This window comes from Physella acuta, unplaced genomic scaffold (genome assembly GCF_028476545.2).
Source record: "Physella acuta isolate Inbredline_101_S28 unplaced genomic scaffold, ASM2847654v3 ptg000017l, whole genome shotgun sequence".
Taxonomy (NCBI): domain Eukaryota; kingdom Metazoa; phylum Mollusca; class Gastropoda; family Physidae; genus Physella; species Physella acuta.
This window is the reverse complement of record NW_026731537.1, coordinates 3,109,730-3,130,380: the sequence shown is the minus strand read 5'-3', so window position 1 is coordinate 3,130,380 and position 20,651 is coordinate 3,109,730. Positions and strand designations below refer to the sequence as shown.

Sequence of the window (20,651 nt, the reverse complement as noted above, 5' to 3'; positions counted from 1 at the left end):
TATTAGGTGTATAAACATATTAGTATCAGCTAATATTTCTGTTAAATTAAAATAAGCCTCAATAATTCCAAGCAAAACAAAAAGTTAGACTGTGTGGTCTTGGCCTAAATAATAAGTTTATTACAAGAATGTTTAAACTTAGATGTGAATGTTTTAAATAAGCAATTTAACTAATATTGTTTGCATCCCCCCCCCCCGCACCCCCACCCCCCTCTTTGTGTACAGGAGTGAAGTAGAGATGATAAAGATGATAGCCATAACGAAAACGACGAGGGTAATGGCGGTGATGATGACGGTGATAATGATGATGACAATGTTTATGATAATTGTGGTGATGATGTGATAATTGCAATGATGATAGTGGTGTTGATGATAGCGATGATGATAATGATGTTGATGGTGTTTAGAGTGTTGGTGATAATGTTGATGACACCCCTGATTTACCACATGTAACAAGAACAAGTGAGCCTGTAAGTTACATGTGACAACAAAGACTACGGTGTAACGGTGTTGTTAATCAGTCCACTACTCCATCTCCTTAATATTGTATGAGACGGGCGAGAAGATGTCTAGTTTGTAACGGCTGATTCGGGGAAGTCATGAATGGGGTGGAGGATGGGGTTGGGGTGTAGCTAGCAAAGTTTTGTATCAACTAATTATTGTAAATAACTAATGAGATGGAATTCCCATTGAGGCACAAGTTAAATAGAAAATAATTGAAATTTAAAAAAAAAAGGATTGGGGTGGGGGTGGGTACGGCACATCCTCAGAGATACCCTAACACCACTATGAAGGTACGGGGGGTGGGGGTGGGACATACGAGACGGAAGAGGGGAGGGTCAAGAGGAGAACTTAAGTGGGAGGTGGGAGAGAGGGGAGTAACGTGGTCAAAGGATAGCGCTGACGAAGTGTTGTCTCGGCCTTCATGCTCGTTAGAGGCCCAAAATAAGGGGGCGATAGATGTAAACAGTCTATGTATTTAACTGCTGGAGTTTACAATAGAAATGCTGAACTTTTAAATATAACACTGTTAATAGAAAACGATGAGTCTCTAAGTCTTGAAAAAGAGCATCTAAAGGTGTGTGCATGTGCATGCGTATGTGTGCGTGTATACGTGTGTGTGTGTGTTAGTATGCGTGTGTGTGTCCTCGTGTGTCTGACCTAGTGTGTGTGTGTTCTTGTGTGTGTGTTTATCATTAAACTTGCATTGCGCAAACATCCACGAATTCTATATTCGCTTGACATCGTGCGAGATGTGGAGGAAAGATTCAATTAAGAATCTGGAATTTAAAAACATGCCTAAGCATTCAATTAAAATACAAATAAAAAATCCTGCGACAGATTTCCAATACAAAAGATAAAGAGGCGTTGTTCCCACTGCACTGGCGGGAATCTTGGGAACATTCGGGGATCAGCGGGGAACGGGGGATTAGCAGGGAACAGAGAGGAACCACGTAAATGCTAGAACGGAACAAGAGAGAATCTAGTGGTGTAGGTAAAGTTGAACCTGTCTCATCAAGTATTACTTTAACAGGTAAATAACCACTATAAACCAACGGCCGGTCTTATCAAAGAGAACTTTACCAGCTAAATAACCATGTTAAACCACCTGTCTTATCAAATAGAAACAAAAGATACCCAGAATGCACCTAAAGAGATTGTCTTTAATACGGTTTCGTATTTATCTGTGTAAAAAATCAATTTAATGAAAACCTACACTTGCATGCTCATACGCACGACTTACAACATCTTTGATTTGATGATCTCGCAGCACGGGGAAGGGGAGAAGGGGTGTTCACAAGTTTTCCGAGGTTTCCATACATCCGCTTTTAGAATTCATTGCCTGATGTGCCCCCCCCCTTGCCCTGCTCCGCCATGCAAGTATTTTTTGTAGAGGTTTCGACTGCTTATTTTCCTATTCATTATGTATCATTGTATCCCAACACTGTCCGCTACTTTTGATTACTGCTGCTTAAGTGAAGAAGTTTGTTTCGTTTACTTTTTAATTATTCTAATTTGTTTTGGTTACTTCTAATTTATTCTATTTTGTTTCGTTTACTTTTAATTCTCTATTTCGTTTCGACTAGTTTTAATTATCTACCTCATTTCGATTACTTTTAAGTACAAGGTTTTATTTCCCGTTACGAATTTTGGATGTCAGCCTCTGGTTGGGTGGGTTTAAACTCAATTTCGACCTATTTCTAATGGAGCGATTTCTTTCAAACTTGGCAGATAAGTTGGCCTGCAGTTAACAGAAAAATATGCCTCAATATAAATAACCTTTAAATACATTGTAATAACTGTTTAAAGTAATTAAAATGTATTTAAAGGTTACTGTTATACAATAACAAAACTGGTAGAGATCCTGGTTAGATGGCTGCCATCATTCGATCAATCAGTCATTATCGTGGCTATTTTTAGTCCTGACGACCGTCCACGGACTTTAATAAGGGGCAGATAATTCCCGTTTAGAGTCGCTTGTCGGGTTTTAATGCAGATACTTTAAGTCATCTGTGTTGTTGACGTCATTTAAAGAATGACAAAACAACAACAAAAATAGTTTGAAAACCCTCATAAGCTACTTTATGCACTGAAATTTTTAAAAATATAATAATTGCCTTTTTTTTTAAATACCCAATATATATTTGCGACCAATGCTTTCATTTAAAAATTCAAGATTGTTTTATTAATTTTCGTAATTTTCAGATAATTTAAACTATTATTTTTATGAATTTTTTAAATATTCGTTGTTTTTTCTCTACTTTTTAGAAATTCGCTCTTAATGAATCCAACATCATGAACCACTTCAGACATTAGCTTTAAAACCCGATTCGTAGCTTGCAATGTCTAAAAGACAGTTATCTGCCCCTTGATAATCCATGGTCGACTCTCACTGAGAGTCTCAGACTAGACACCAGTCAGCCGTGACTAATAGCTCACCCCCCCCCCCCCACCCACTCACACATACACACATACACACACACAAACACACACGGCTCACCAACACTTCCTAAATAATATTTGAAATAAATTTGTATCCAATTTAGAACACAGCAATGAAACTTTTCTTTGAATCTACATTATTGATTATTAATTTAAGTTCACTATTTACTAGCGTATAGTATACAAGTATAAACAAACATTTTCGGATAATTTTTACGTACAGGAAATAATTTTTGTCAGGCTAACCGGGTCGCAACCATCTTCCCTTTACACACACAATCCTCCACGTTCCACACACTCCCCCACACACTCCCCTCACACACTCACACTTAACAGCTCCACTACACTTTACATGCACAATCCTCCACGTCCCACACACTTCCCCCACACACTCACACATAACAGCTACACTTTACACACACACACACACACTGACATACACACACACACCAATCTCACACGTCCAATAACACCCTACCCCCTCCAATTATTTACGTGTTCTTATTATGTTGTGACGTTTTCTCGGACGGCAATGCTGTAGATAGAAGATGTTGCTAATGTATTCGCCAAGATCATGAGGTAAATCTCTCTAATGTTCAGCTCTTCAATGCTCTACGACTCTTAGATGCAAATGTGGGGAGATGTAATTAATTATTTATTTATGTATTGGCGAACACGTTTAGGTTTTCTGAGTGGTCAGCTGATATTTTAACAACTTTTTTCTTAGTGGTCGGTTGATATTTTAACAACTTTTTTTTCTGAGCGCGGTTAGCTGATATTTTAACAACTTTTTTCTTAGTGGTCGGTTGATATTTTAACAACTTTTTTCTGAGCGCGGTCAGCTGATATTTTAACAACTTTTTTCTTAGTGGTCGGTTGATATTTTAACAACTTTTTTCTAAGCGCGGTCAGCTGATATTTTAACAACCTTTTTTCTTAGTGGTCGGTTGATATTTTAACAAATTTTTTCTGAGCGCGGTCAGCTGATATTTTAACAACTTTTTTTCTGAGCGGTCAGATGATATTTTAACAACTTTTTGAGAGCGCTTAAGACGTCTGCAATTTTAAGATCGCTTTAGCAGCGTTAAACTGTCAATCTGGTGAGCTTTGGTTCACGACGAATGTTTACAATCGTAGAGCCGGGTTGAATTAGTTACGATCATTAGGGGCAGATAATTTAGTATTAAACGACTTGTAACAAAGGGGAGGTAACAATTTATGCTTGATCCTTTCATTGTCGTCTGTAAACGGCTGCTTTCACTGGGCGGGAGTGGGGTGGGTAGTGTCAAATTCACAAATTATGAATTGCTGATAAGCAGAAAATAAAACAACTAGATGGCGGCGTATGCTACGTCGCGGGTCAGCTCGTCAATATGCAACATAGTCACATTTAACGTGAGATATAACACATAAATTGAAATGTTGACTGCATAAAAAATAGGTGGATTGTGTTGATTGGTGTAAGTAAAATGAAAACACATAAACTAAACTGATGAAAACACACATGAAACTAAGCTTACCTTGAAGATATCTGATGAAAACACACATGAAACTAAGCTTATCCTGTAGGTATCTGATGAAAACACACATGAAACTAAACTTACCTTGAAGGTATCGGATGAAAATACACATGAAACTGAAATAACCTGTAGGTATCTGTTAAAAACAGTCAAGGCAACTGAGCTTACCTTGTAGGTATCTGATGAAAACACGCATGAAACTGAACTTATCTGATGAAAACACACATGAAACTGAACTTACCCTGAAGGTATCTAATGAAAACACACATGCAACTTACCTTGTAGGTATCTGATGAAAACACACATGAAACTTATCTTACCTTGTAGGTATCTGATAAAACACACATGAAACTTATCTTACCTTGAAGGTATCTGATGAAAACACACATGAAACTGCCGAAGATGAAATCCATGAGCAGTACAGGCACAAGGGTGAAAGGCATGCAGACGAGCGCCAGTAGCATGTCACTGAGGGCAAGGTTGAGCAGAAACACGTTGGTCACAGTGCGCATGCGCTTGTTCTGGATGAGGGTGATGATGATGAGGAGGTTACCAACCAACGCCAGCAGGAAGATGATGGAGTACATGGCGATCTGGAACTCGGCACTTAGGCGGGGGAGGTTGTAGTCCTCAGCGGTGGCGTTGGCGTGCAGGGAGAAGTTGGCGTCCTCGAAGGGCGTCAGGGCGCTGAGGTTGAAGAACTCCCCACGGTCAGCAGTGTAGAGGCGAGCCGTGTCATTGGGGTCACTGACCTGTGAGCCGATGTCATAGGTCATTAAGTGCGGCTCGTGTGACATGCTAGAGTTGTGGAGAGAGTTTTGTATAACAGGTCCCTGATTGGGACCTGGAGGGGTCAGACCCCGCTGGTCTGGGGTCGGGATCCATTCGGCATCTGGGTAGAAGATACCTTGTGGGGGAGTTCTTTGAACCCCGACTACATCGCTCAGTGTGTTGTGACCTACTTCTATACTAGCAAGTGTGTTGTGACCTACTTCGACACCAGCCAGTGTGTTATGACCCTCGTCTACATTAGCCAGTGTGTTGAGACTGCCGTTCCCACCATGCAATGTGGCGTGACCTCCTACTGAACTAAGTGTGTCTTGACGAATATGTTGGTCACCAACACGTGGCCCTAGCCGCTGAAAATTGTGGCGGTAAAACTCTCTCAGGTGGGGTCGGTTCCTGCAGCACAGGTGTGGGGCTGGGAGCAGACGAACACGTTCAGGAGTTGGACTCATCTTTCGGCTCCTCTACCATGTTCGCTCACAAATTTATCCGGGAAAATGTGTCTGGTATCCGATAGTTATCACAATCATTTATTTTTTTATACCATGGGGCAAATTCGAAATTCGGTTTCTAAAAGTTTTTTTTTAAGTCAAAACAAAACGTAATAAAAGAATATAATGAAAGAAGAATATGGGAAAATAAAATACAGAAGCTCTTAAAGAACCTTGGAAGACGTTATTTACTTCCCCTAAGTATAAACAACTTAGCAAATAATTTGGACACTCGAGATAAATAAAGACATTTGCGAGTTATCGAACGTGGGACAGCGCGAGATAAATAAGAAATATGTCGGGTAAAGGCCGATATAGAATACAGCTGAACACGACTCAGCAATAAATGCGAGTTGTGTCCCTTGGCGAGAGCACTGATCGAATTCATTCAGGGCAGATTCTAGAAAGCTTTTGTGTATTTCTTCTCGCTAGTCCTACGTGGAAGGTTCTAGAAAGTATTTCTTCTGGCTAGCGGCCTTTTCTTCAATGTCTCTGAGTGTTTAAGTTCCCCGAGCGTTTATTATGATGGTTGGGATGGCGGGTTGTCGGGTTGTCGGGTTGTTGTCCAGAAGGTTGGGATTAGCTTGTCTGATGAGGTTGGAAGTGGTGTGTAGGTGAGGTTGGTGGTGAGATTGGTAGTGGTGTGAAGTTGAGGTATGTCCAGGTGTGTAGGTGAGGTAGGTAGTGGTGTGGTAGATAGTGCAGTTTTCTGGTTCAAAAGTAGAATCGGTTGAGCTAGTGAGTTTGTTACTAATGCGTGTGTGCATGCTGAGGGTATGTAGGGGTTGGATTTGCTACGATTGTTAGCTGTATTTGTGTGAATCAGTCGATCTAATAGAAATGGCAGGTTTTTTTTAGACTAGTGTAGAAAAAAAAGGACTAAACTCGAAAAATCTAAACCCAGTTTCCCACCAAAATAAAACACAACATTTGAAAATAAATCTCCATCGGGCCAATGGTCGGTGAAATAAGATTTTTTTTTCTCGCCACTTTTTTAAACTCAAGTGAGGGGGCGTGTGGGGCGGGGCGGACTAATCAAGTTGATAAAAGCCTTAAGGGTGGGAACACGGGAGCCTAGGTCATTTCATTAACTGGATTATTTCGTGAGCTAATTTTCTTTCAGATGGAATCCTCGCTAGTTATTGTTTATTTTTAAAACTAATATTTCACGCAGCACGGGATGTCGTTTGAAGCATTTGACGAAATAATTGAAGTTTTGCAACGGACAGCTTCCATAAAGGGAGTTAATTGCGGCTGGTTTTCAAGGGGAGAGTATAAGACTTGTAAATTTGTGTTGACAACGTGTGTAACAAATATTGTTCGAGTTTAAAAAGGTTAACTTTAGATTTTAAGAGTGAGAACGATTTTCATGAGGTTCGTAGTGGATATAAAATAAAAAGTTTACCGTCTCTAAATGAAATAAATATTTGAACACATTGTAAGTTAACAGACCTTAGTGGTTCATCCTTGACTGACGTAACTTTCATATCGGATTCAGATTTTAGTAACGATGTGAATAGGGTGGGTGGGCTGAGGTGGGGGGGGGGGGGGGGGGTAGTTAAACCCGTCAAGTTTCCATTTTTGTTTTTAGATGTAATGCTTTTAACCTGCACTTGTTTTTATTTTTTTATTTTTAAAAAGAACTTTTTTGCTAATTGCTACAAAAATTGATCAATATACCCAGGCTTGCATAATCATAATTAACAATTCAAAAAGAAATGTTTGCTTTAAAAAGAAAGACTGCAATTGGGGGAGGGAGCGCTGGTAGTGTGACTTCATTTGAGTGAGGATTTGCGGTGTGTAAAAATCTGCCAAAATAGCGTGACGTCATTTATGGACGACCTGTTGCGTGTTAATTAAGTTTATTAATAGGTAATGCCAAGCAAAATAATTCAGAAACACTAAACGGCGAATGTAACGTCGATGTGAGATTGTAGGAGAAATAAAGACGCTTACTTTTTTTAGGCTGAAAGAAAGCTTTAAAGACTCATAAACATGGGTACAATGTTTATCGTGTGTGCGCAGATCTAGGAATCTGGAACATTCGATTTCAAGCGAGTGATGTGGCATGGGTAGATAAGGGCATAACGAGCGGGGAATGTTGACAGAACTGAGATGTCTACGGTAATGAGATGCACAGAGAGCAGATCACTTGAGGAAATTAATGGAATATGCATTGTGCAGCGGTTAAACTTTGCAGACGATAGCTGCACTAGAAACATACACTAGTAACCTCACAAGGTTAAGATGACCTAAATAACTGACGTCTCTACTAAAAACCTGTATTGTCTATTTTTGTACCCATTAGTTTATCATAACGTACTATAATCAGTTCGGTGTTGAGGAAGAGCAAACTTTAATTTGAAACATCGCTTTCATGTTACCATACTATTGAGATCTTTTAAATATAAAACAAGAAATGTTTATTTTTTCTATCGCTACACCTCATTTTACTTATTTTGTTAATCTAATACGTTTCTGGAATCGGCCTGAATTTTAAACAAAGACCGAGGATTAGCGGATGTCTGTCCTACTATGTCCACTAAATGACCGTCCTGCTATGTCCACTAAATATCCGTCCTGCTATGTCCACTAAATGTCCGTCCTGCTATGTCCACTAAATGTCCGTCCTGCTATGTCCACTAAATGTCCGTCCTGCTATGTCCACTAGCAAATGTCCGTCCTGTTATGTCCACTAAATGTCCGTCCTGCTATGTCCACTAAATGTCCGTCCTGCTATGTCCACTAGCAAATGTCCGTCCTGTTATGTCCACTAAATGTCCGTCCTGCTATGTCCACTAAATGTCCGTCCTGCTATGTCCACTAGCAAATGTCCATCCTGCTATGTCCACTAAATGTCCGTCCTGCTATGTCTACTAAATGTCCATCCTGCTATGTCCACTAAATGTCCGTCCTGCTATGTCCACTAAATGTCCATTCTGCTATGTCCACTAAATGTCCGTCCTGCTATGTCCACTAAATGTCCGTCCTGCTATGTCCACTAAATGTCCATTCTGCTATGTCCACTAAATGTCCGTCCTGCTATGTCCACTAAATGTCCGTCCTGCTATGTCCACTAAATGTCCGTCCTGTTATGTCCACTAAATGTCCGTCCTGCTATGTCCACTAAATGTCCGTCCTGCTATGTCCACTAAATGTCCGTCCTGCTATGTCCACTAAATGTCCGTCCTGCTATGTCCACTAGCAAATGTCCGTCCTGCTATGTCTACTAAATGTCCGTCCTGCTATGTCCACTAAATGTCCGTCCTGTTATGTCCACTAAATGTCCGTCCTGCTATGTCCACTAAATGTCCGTCCTGCTATGTCCACTAAATGTCCGTCCTGCTATGTCCACTAAATGTCCGTCCTGCTATGTCCATTAAATGTCCGTCCTGCTATGTCCACAGGCAAATGTCCGTCCTGTTATGTCCACTAAATGCCCGTCCTGCTATGTCTACTAAATGTCCGTCCTGCTATGTCCACTTATTCTACTGACGCCCCTACTACGGGTCGAGCTAATTCAAAACTAAAATATTTTCACTTCGTGCTTTCAATACGAGCTACGGGTCCTGGGAAAACCTGTTACCGCTCTAGTGTTGTGAAAACTGTTGTATGCCATCCATAAGACTACACGCAACCGTTGGACCCACACTTAACTACCACCCCGTGTCGTTACACGCAAAACAAATGCCCCTCCTCCATAACATAACGCTAGAAATCCACCCACATCCCGCTTCTGTATTATAGAAAACAGATATGAAAGTTATAAGTGCGGACGCCCCATTTAGATTCTCGATTTTGTCGCCCTGTGGACATGTACCTTTATTTATAAATAGAAAAATTGCAGCCACCCCCAAGACATGTCTTGCCGCCCACCTCCCCATCCCATAATATCTCTTGACGCCCCCACCCCGCCCTAAAAGTGCCGCCACTCTTTTAAAGTGCTGTCAACCCCTCAATTAGCCGCCAACTATTCCAAATACTGCGACTACCCAACACAACTTGCGGAATATTAGAACTTTAAATTTTATTACTCTGCACAAAGAACCACTTTACAAAAATAGAATAATTGAAATTTTTAAAAAAATAAACAATTAGAGATATCTTTAAAAATATTTACTTTAAAATCCAGAAAATAAAAAGCTAGAACTAAGATTGACCGAAATAGGAAGACACTTTGAATTAGCTCTCCGTACACATATCTACTGTCCAAAAGGAAACTGCGAAAGAAAACATTCATATCCTTTTCCCATGGAAAACTTTAATTCAGTTTGAAACTCCGCATAATTGGCCGTCCAGTTTGAGAAAATGTCCCTGTAACTGGCCGTCCAGTTTGAAAAAATGTCCCTGTAACTGGCCGTCCAGTTTGAGAAAATGTCCCTGTAACTGGCCGTTTAGTTTCGACATTGTTACCGTTGCGTCGACAGTTCTCGCCCCTGTCTCCCCGCCCTCCCCACCTCCCAGCGCCCGTTGCTTGGCTGTCATCAGAAGCAAGTCCTAGCGGGCATTTCGCGCCTCGATCTGGAACAGCAGTCACGTGACAAGCGGTGCTACATTTCCGGCAGACGTGTGCCGATATACCTTTGTTGATGCTAGAAGCGGTTCCTTAAACCATAAGTCAAGGCAGATTGTATTTCATTGATCAGCCATTAAAATCAACAAAACTGTCAGCTTCAAATCTCAGTTTAATTTTGTTTGTCAAGTGTTAGATTTTTAGCAAGGGCGGCGTAAGTAGGTGTAGGGGGTGGGGCGCAGAAGCGTAGCAACCTATTCTGGCGCCCGGGGCGAACTGTTAATTTTATTTATTTTTCTACCCGGGGCAGCCTTGACCTACTCTGCAATCAAAATCCGTATTACACCATTACACAGATACACAGATACAATTACTTATTTACTTATATATAAAGAGATCGCACATTTCTTGTTCCTTGCGGGAAACCAAATTTGTGAACCAAATTTTTATGTTTTGCTGTTAATATAACAAGCGTTGATTTCTCTATTTGGGTTCTTGTCATTCGATCGACTGAAGCTTTTTTAACGAATAGATCATTAATTTCGGAACTACTCTTTTTTAGGTCTTTTTATACTGCACATTAATAGCTAATATGTGTTTAACGTTTTCATATTTGATGCTTCAGTAATTTGGTGAATGCGAATGCATATGCGCATCTGTAGGCGCATGTTCGTATGTATAATGTGCAGGTACAGGGGCAGGTGCAGGTGTTTGTGTGTGCGTGTAGGTGTAGGCGTAGGCGTTTCACTCCCTCTTAAAATAGTTATATTTTCAAAAACAGGTGTTTTTTTACGAGCCGCCCTCCATCTTGCTAATTGATATGTGTGGGTTGATCCAGTCCTTTAACACCCTCAGTCTCTTCACCTTAAACATAAACAAAGCTTATCATGCATACCAAAACAAGGGGACATTACTTTTACTTATAACTTGGACTGGAATAAAAAGCTTTGTTAGTTTTTTGTGCGTTATAACAAGGGCAATAATGGAGTAGCTTTGCTAGGATAAGATGTAGGCCTATAGACACATCCTGGTGTATTGATCATTTTTTTTTGTAAACACCCAAACAAGAGGAAGATGAGCCCTTCGGAAACCGGACAAGCTGCGTGAAAACACAACATTCGTGTACCTTGAGCAGCCTCGTTATGGAGGACTCGAGACTTTCGGTCTACAGTGCCAGTCTACGCTGTAGGCTGATAGCGAATCCGTGTAGCTCATTTGTTTAGCTTTATCTTCTTGTGTGGGCATTATGTTCACGCTAAATTGATTTTAAACGTGTAGCGCGCGATTTTTTTTGTCAAAGGTTTTTTTTTGGACCTTTGGATTTGGCGACAGTGTTTCTTCCAGACTTTCTTCTTCGTGGGGGGGGGGGGGGGGGAAGCGGACACTGTTAAATGTATATATTTTTAGCGCAATTTCCATTCTGGAGAATTACGTTTATTAACCCGTCATTTCTGGATGTATGAATGGATGGATGGATGTGTGTCCGCAGCTTTAAGTCGTATCTCCTCCTCAACGAAGCAATATCGATGACTAGTTTTCTAGATAAATTCCATTTCGATGTGGAGCGGTGATTCCCCCCCCCCCCCCCCCTCCGAATGGTTGCCTGGAAGAAACTCTGGCGATTCTAGTAATAAGCCATAGATTAAGCTAGGCTTATATTTGGCCATAACATTAGCGTTAGATATGGATAATGTATGCTCAGATTATATTTGGCCATAAGATAAGCGTAGATATAGATAATATATTTCAATTACCTTCTTATAGGCCTACATATGAATTCATGAGATGTAACATCTAAATACATCTAGGGCTATAGTTACGTTAGATCTCTCTTGAGGCAATATGTTTTACCTCAGATCTTCACTTTGATTATAGAGAAGAACCCATACACTGACCTTAAGCATTTACCCTGACCTATCGATGACCGTATCGATTACCACCATGCATCCCTCCACAACACGAAACATCCACACGGAATCAGCAGAGAACTTTTGTTCTGTCAGTTCTTTAAATTAATACTGCAATGGCTGGTATCAAAGTAGATCAATAGTTGGGGTAGGCGACACATTTGTAGAAAACTGTCGTTTTTGTTGTGAAGCTGTGAAAAATCCACTTTGAAAGTGGTGTTTAGTTTGGGAAAAAAACATCAATTAAGAAATATCTTTTGCTTATATCTTAGAATCTATATGTGCTCAAGTTATGAAAATGTTGCAAGAACATTTCTTTTTTGATGAAATACGAAAAAAAAGTTTTGGTTTGAAGACTTTGAAAGAGATCGTCCATAACTGACTTCGCAGATCAAGAAGTGAGGGAGGGGGTGGGTGTCAGACATTTGTGACGATGTGTCACATTGAAAGTTGAGGGGTTAGAGAAATGTGACGTTTCGTAGGCCATATATTTCGTATGTTATATGACATAAAATTTGGAAAACTCTTTTACAATGTATTTAAGTCAAATCTTATGGAAAAGGTCAAATCTGTCTTTTTATGACAATAATCCCAATACTAAAGATTTAGCATAAGAATCCCAAATATTTAACTCTTAGGTTAAGAATCCCAATACTGAACTTTTAGGATATGAATCCCAATACTGAACTTTTAGGATAAGAATCCCAATGAACTCTTGGGATAAGAATCCCAATACTGAAGTTAGCTACAGATTTTCAACAACTAAAATTGAAAGCTGTTGCATGTCTCCTCACGCCCTTTGACGTGAGTAGTCTTTGTACGACAGCACAATGTACTCGCTTATCGAACATGACGATTGGTCAGCCCAGCGGAGCGTGAAATTTGTGACCAGCAAACACTGTCCTCTGCTCACTGATGGGTGACCACCTGGGACAATAGAGCTATCATGGCGACAAGCGCGACGATTGGCGCAAATCGAACGACTTTGGTGCGAAATAACTTTACAGATGATACAAAAATGAAGCCATTATATTTACACCCTCCTCCCACCCCACTCATTTAAGCCCGATGTATTTTTAAATCGTTTTGTTAGCAAACGTACTTTTTACTTTCTCGTATATACGAAGTATAGAGAAAGTATTGTAATCGTGCACAAAAATCACTTAAAATTTTAACGATTTTCACCGTATTACACCTCAGTCCTTCATCACATCCGAAGTTTAGAGGACTTATTTTAATCGGGAAAAAATGATCAATCCAGATTTATCAAAACTAAGAGGTTTTATGCGTAATCCAGTCTGAAAAACCGGGCTTTGCAATTCTGTCCGTATGTCTGTGTGTGTGTCTGTGTGTGTGTCCGTGTGTAAACACGATAACTTGAGTACCGTTACAGCTAGGTTGATGAAATTTCATATATAAGTATTTTATCAAAATCGTAGATCCGTATCAACTTTTGAGCGATTTCCGATAACCGGAAGTGGTACTTTTTCTACTTTGTATTTTTCAAAAGCCTATAACTTGAGTACTATTTCAGATAGATAAATGAAATTTCACATGTAAGTAAAACATCTAATTGTCTACCTTCTGTTAAATTTTGAGTAATTTCCGTTGACCGGAAGTAGTAATTTACGCTACTTCCGATTTCTCAAAAAACTAATGTAAATTTTAAAAGTACTAATAATATTGCGCACTATTATGCGCTTTTTTATTTGGCGGTCACTTGGTGTGCAATTAATTTGTCCACGAGATTTTATTCTATTTTAAAAACTCTAAGTATTTAAAATGGATTAAAAATCATGTCTATAGCCCGAGTTCCCATCCCCTGTTATTTTATGTAAGAATATTCGAGAAAGTTTAGGGGAGATCACTCCCGGTTTATTGATTATGGTATCTGTACAAGTTTTTAAATTCTCAGTAAAAAAAAATTATCCGGGAAATCACACCTTATTAATTTTTAACGAAACAATTACGTATGAAGTTTTTAACGTAAGAGCCAAAAAGCAACGGATCCTAGTTCCGGTGCTTTCTGTTTAAGACTAAACAAGGAACGATATTATGGCTTAAATATTTGATTTTTTTTCTCAGGGCCGCTGTGAATACTGCATAAATCAATCGTAGCATTTACAGAGCGTCCTCAACGTTGGGTCGTGCTAGTTTGTATGTAAATTTAATTGATTTTTTCCTGTTTGTATGGGGTATATCGATGCGATGTTACAAATCTGGGTCTAGGGGGCAACTCAATAGCATCACAAGGGGGCGGTGGAGGCACGGACCACACCGGGTGACACCCGTCCAAGTGACGCCACTGGGTTAACTTTCGACCGTGTAGCTTTACAGTCATACTCATACAGCAGTAGTAGGTTGCACATGATAGTTTTCGTGTCTATTTGAAGATAGTTGTTTTGTTGTATTGTTTCCCACTGATGCCTATTGTTCGATCCATTCAAACTTAAAATGGATAACAAACTATAACAGCCAATAACGGAATATACATTTGGGGGGGGGTCAGTCGGGTGCGTTTTATCTGTGTATAAAAAGTTCACCGTCTCTAATACATTGTGTTTGGTTATTGGCATGCTAACCTGAATCCTTTATAAAATTGACTGATACGTCACAGCGAGCAATACAGTTCCGCCCCCCCCCCCCCCGTCTCTACGCACCCTCACACACATCCCGCTACAGCTCACAATTTGAAGCAATGAACAGTAGATCATCGTTTTCTAGAACACCAGTTGATGATTGTTTACCAGGGGCCTAGTCAAGCTGGCGCCAAGGTAGCTGTTGACGATTCTCTGACTAGTATTGAGGCTACAGCAGTATCGTACGAGGCGGGTCGGGTGTGTACGTACCGGGAGACATCCTCCAACTAGGTGATACCAAAACAATATATATATATATATATATATATATATATATATATATATATATATATATATATATATATATATATATATATATATATATATATATATAAGGTGTATACATTAGATACATCGTCGTCGGTGGAGGAGGCGGGGCATATGGGGGGGGGGGTGACGTTGACACCATGTGTTCCGGCACGAGTTGACACCCGACCTATGATCGACGTCATAGAGCACGATTTTGCGACATCTAAAACAGTACCGGAGAGATGCATGCAGTGTTTCTTCCAGGCAGCTCTTCGGGGGGTGGGGGGGGGGGGGGGGGTGGGGGGGATGTAATTTATATAGAAAATATTTACTTTTAACAGTAAACACCCCCCCCCCCCCCCGGAAATTTTAGTCCGCCTTTTTGTCCGCCTGCTTGTGCGTTCGTTTGTGTTCACACTTGTGTTTTTTTTTACGTTTACGTTTGTGTTTGCATTGTGTTTGTGTCTGTGTTTTCTTTTGTGTTTGTGTTGGATTTGTGTTTGTGTTTTTGTTTGTGTTTAGTTTTGTTCTATTACCAAGTTGGTACATTTAAAAAAGATTCACCGTGGCAGAGAGCTAGTATAAAGATAATGTTCGCCTGGCCTATGTCTTTACTATTTACTAACAGTCTAAGGGAAGTCACTCTATTAATTTTTTTATTTTTACACTTCTAAAATGGCTGCGCCCTGTAATAGATAAAGTTACACGACACGACCTCTCGCATTAGTTATTAGTTTACATATTGTTTTCGAATGAATTCAACAAAAATTGTATAACCGTCTACTACAACTATGCCAAAGAAAAAGACAGGCCAGAGAAAAAAGGCTGAAAAGCAAAAGGAACGACAGAAAGCTATAAATAATGCACAATATGAGCGAGGACTGGATCAGAGACCTTGCAACCAGCTCATGGTAAGTTAGTGTTAAATCATAAATATGTTAATAAATATTAAATAATAACACTGATATAACCTGATAATAGAATGAAAGTCTATAATATTATAAAAATAGTAGGCCTACAGTGTACTAGTTAGATCTAGTTGGAAAGTGTTTTATTTTTTCGAAGTGTCTGACTGTGACTACTCGGAAGAAGATTTTTCTCCCCAACATCTCCACTTAGTCGGCAAAAGATAGTTCTGCGCATGCGCAGTGACCTATGGCTAAGGTTAGGGCTAGAATGAGTGTTAGGGGTAGGATTAGGGATAGGATTAGGGCCAGGGTTAGGGATAGGATTAGGGTTAGGGATAGGATTAGGGATAGGGTTAAGGATAGGATTAGGGTTGGTGTTAGGGTTCTGCGGTTGTAAACACACGCATGCGCAGTACCATCGAAAACATCGCCGCTAAGGCAAGTCGTAGTTTCTCTCCATTGCGCATGCGTATCACATGCGTATCGCATGCGTATCTTATTCCGACTAGAATCGGCCTTATTTTTTATAGTGTATGGGGTCGTAGACGTATGACTATACTATACTATGGTGGAAACCATTAATTATTAGTAATACTAGATCTACTATTTAATAATGGTTTCCATAATTTAATAGTCAATTAGTCATTATAGTCCAGTATGAGCAAAAAATAGAAGTGTGGGCACTGCACAGAAATATTGCTAGATCTAGATCTAGATTCTATTTAGTAAGTATTTAGGCCTACTAGATCTACTAGAATCTAGTAGATCTAGTCTAGAACTAGAAAGCAGTCAAAATATAATTTTTCTTATTTTCTCTACAGGAATGTGATTCTTGCAAAAGGTAAGCTCTTTTTCTAAATCAGTTTTTTAAACTCATTCTAAAGTTTCCCTTTCAAACCTGATGGTCTATGGGGCAAGGGAAATAGAGTTCACTTGTTTCTGTGACCTCGGCATATGAAGAGATAGCGTGGTCAGCACTATGCCCAGCCGCCTTTACTTTCCCTAACGTAAGTTAGATACCCATCAGAGTTGGGTGGACTCAGGGACGGTCTACTGACTTGAACCCGGATTCGAACTCAAGACTTACAGGTTAGCAGTCCAGCTCTCTACCGCTAGACCACTCCGTCCCTCCAAACTCATTCTGATGGTTGGTAAACTTTTCTTTTAAATATTTAGAATATGATAGTTTTTTCTCAGGTATTTTTTACATTGTTTTCTAAAAAAAACAAAAAGCTGTAAAAATCTTGAAAGTGTGAATTATACTAAATGTTGGTGAAAATGTTCTATTTCAGGACACAGAAAAACAGAGCTTTTTGTTACTTCTGTAGCATGATACAGCGTATGCCAGCATGTGCCCAGTGTGGTAAGATTTTAGAAATTAACTTTTTCTAGTGTAGAAATGTAAAATGTACACAAGTTTTAACATATTTACTAACAAAATAGATGTGAATATTTTAGCAAATATAATTATTTTTATTGTTATTAAAAATTATTCAGGAAAAATAAAGTGTATGTCCAAGGGAGGTGACTGTGTGGTGAGACATGCAGGCCAGTATGTTACAGGACTTGGATTGGTGGTCAGTTAAATTTTTATAAAGCTAAGCTGCTCAGTATCTTAGCAGCTATGCTAAATTATTTTTTAGGTGATGTATCATATGATTACAGTTATTGATATAATGAAATTCACCAATTTCAATGGGTAATAATTTTAAAATAATGTAAACAGCGATGTTTTAATCAAGATTCTGACCACACAATTTTTATTACAGGGTGCCATTTGTGATTTTTGCGAGGCTTGGGTGTGTCACAGCCGACGCTGTCTGCAGTCCCATGCTTGTACATGTCCCATGATTGATGCCGTTTGTCACGAATGCAAAAGAGGAGTTTGGGATCATGGTAGATATTTTAATTTTAAATAATTAAATTTACTTAACTATTGAGTAGTGTGATCAAACACCAGAGCACCTGATTTCTTAGTTCAGTCCAAGACTGAATTTTTCAGAGCACTTAACCAGCCTCACTGGGTACATGAGAAATCTAGCCAAATAAAGGCAGCTGGGCACTTGCCAGACACAGATGTGGTTGAGGCTAGTCTAATTCCTACACACCAACTTCTTTTTAGGTGGAAGAATTTTCACTTGCAGTTACTGTTCTAAATACTTGTGTGAAGACGACCAGTTTGAGCACCAGGCAAGTTGTCAAGTCTTGGAATCTGAGAACTACAAATGTAAGTTATGTAAACGTAAATTCTGCATCAACTGTTGTTGTTTTTTGTACTTTTTAATTGCCCAGACCTTTTTTTTTTTTTTGACATACTGAGAATCAATAGTTTTTCATGCAACTTAACTTTACACTGTTGACGCTGGTTATTTTTTCCTTTTATTTAGGTCTTTCTTGCAATAAACTTGGACAGTATTCATGTCTGCGATGCAAGGTAATCAGATTTACAGCACTGAGCTTAACGTTGCTGGAACTTAGAATTAGTGGTATTTCTGTTCTTTGCTGTGTCATTCATAACAGCTATTACAATACATGTTTTACATACCTGGAATTTGTCTATGTTTTGTATTATTGTGACTAGTTTTACAAATGTAAATGCTGTAAGGTACATAATTTTCCTATTTATGTGCTATTAGATAGGTAGTTTTATCCATTGTTGTGTAGCTGGTGATTGTTTTATGAAATTAAGTGTAAGTTGATATGAAGTTTATGTTGAAATGCTAATGGGTTATTTTTTTTATAAGTTTCCTATTTTAAAAGGTTTAACCAAAACAATGATTTACTCTACTCATTTTTACTTTTGTAGCAATGCTACTGTGAAGACCATGTGAGGCGTAAAGGGTTTAAATATGTCAAAGGTCAAGCTATTCCATGCCCCAAGTGTGGCAGTGACACACAGGAAGTCAAGGAGTTGAGCATGTCAAGTAGGTCTATAGCTCACTGTAGTTTTTTGGTCTTTTTCTTATGCCAGCTTGGATATTTTAACTACATTTAATCAAAAAAAATTTTTAAAGTAAATAATTCAATAGGCCTTTATTAATATGGTTGCTTTTCTGTTTAACCTAAAATTTTTGTCACCTTGAGTTAAGTACTCAGTCCCAGAGTGGCCAATAAAAACCTAGATAGTTCATCAGGTGGTATTTGTGGTAATAAATTTGTATGCACTGGGTGCTTTAATCTCAGTCTTTCTTGTGTTTTTCAGCCCGGAGCTACAAGTATGGCAGGCAGCAGCAACAGGATGCTGAGGATGATGATGAGGTGCATGATGAATACAGTTACCAGGGCGCCACTGGAGGGTTCACCTTTGGGGGTTACACTTTGGGAGCTGGTGGCATTAAGGCTGTCAGAGGTATGTGGCATTAGTGCTAGCAAAGTTGTTTGCTATTAAGGCTGTCAGAGGTATGTGGCAGGGCTAGCAAAGTTGTGGGGCATTAATGCTGTCAAAGGTATATTACATTAGTGCTAGCAAAGTTGTTTGCTATTAAGGTTGTCAGAGGTATGTGAAATTAGTGCTAGCAAAGTTTTGCTGCATTAAGGCTCTTTATTTATTTGTAGATGTCCATATTGAGCTTATCTTTATGTTTCCACTAAGTCTGACCTTACATCAATTATAAGATAAGCATTTTGTTGAGCATTTTTTAAATTAAAGGCATTTAAATTTGTTTAGTTACAGATGATGATGATGATGAAGAGGATGATGATGAAGACGATGACGATGATGAGGAAGAGGATGATGACGACGATGATGATGAAGAAGAGGAGGAAAGTGATGAGAATGATGATGAAGTTAAAGAAAAGGATGAAGGAGAAGAGCCAAAAGAATTAGCTGAAAAAATCAAAGATGTGAAAATATAGTCTGTAAAAACACTGACAAGCCCATGAAAGCATTTTTCAATATTAATTTCTTTTTCCTAAAACAATATTTTCAAATCTTTTTAGCTAGTTTTGTTCCATCCAGTAGTCTAATGATGATGTCCAAGTTGTTCAGTAAATAGTTGGGTTTTTAATGTGAAATAAAACATCACACATGATATTAAATTGTTACGTTTACAGTTATATTTTTATTTATAATTTGATATTTGTTAGTACTACATGTTTTTAAATTAATAATATTTTTATTTCTCTATTTTAATTTATCCCATATCATTTAAACAAAAAGTAATCTTCAATTTTAATTATAGAAATCACATATCTAGAGAATATAGAATGTAAAATATACATCCTGAAAATATTCATGCTGACAGAAATTAAAGGCTAATGAATATAAAAGAGTTTGTTTCATTTTCATATTTTTCAATAAACAATGATTGCTGTGTACATTTTCTTTTTAAAAGTTTGTACGACTAGTATGGGACACTTTTAATATACTGGCATAAATGAGACTCCACCCCATCCTATTAATTTTAACAGAATGGTTGTAACCTTACAAGGGTCATCAGCTCTTAGTTTTAGTTAAAGGATAGTCACTCTTGGTTTTAATAAAGGGTAATCACTCCATTTTAAATCATGGGTGGTTCATCTTTTATTTCACCTGTTGCATGTTATGGTCCATCAACCACACATCACCATCCTGTGTCAGCCTCAAGTTTGTGTTGTCATCAGAAACTCTGAAGCTTGTATTCTGCTATCATTGGCGTTTTAGATCAATGTTATCAGTGGAGTATTCCCTGACATCCCTCATCTTTGCTCCTCTGA

General features: G+C 38.8%; 1 protein-coding gene across 1 annotated transcript; it reads left to right on the top strand.

Moving 5' to 3' along the window:
* Window positions 1-15,718: 15,718 nt before the first annotated feature.
* On the top strand, window positions 15,719-20,229 carry LOC131938317 (zinc finger protein 330 homolog). The gene is made up of 10 exons (XM_059296327.1): window positions 15,719-15,959; window positions 16,778-16,797; window positions 17,249-17,319; window positions 17,454-17,533; window positions 17,726-17,852; window positions 18,079-18,183; window positions 18,344-18,390; window positions 18,763-18,880; window positions 19,159-19,305; window positions 19,624-20,229. The coding sequence occupies exons 1-10, from the start codon at window positions 15,840-15,842 to the stop codon at window positions 19,809-19,811; spliced, it is 1,023 nt and encodes a 340-aa protein (XP_059152310.1). The 5' UTR covers window positions 15,719-15,839; the 3' UTR covers window positions 19,812-20,229.
* Window positions 20,230-20,651: the final 422 nt, after the last annotated feature.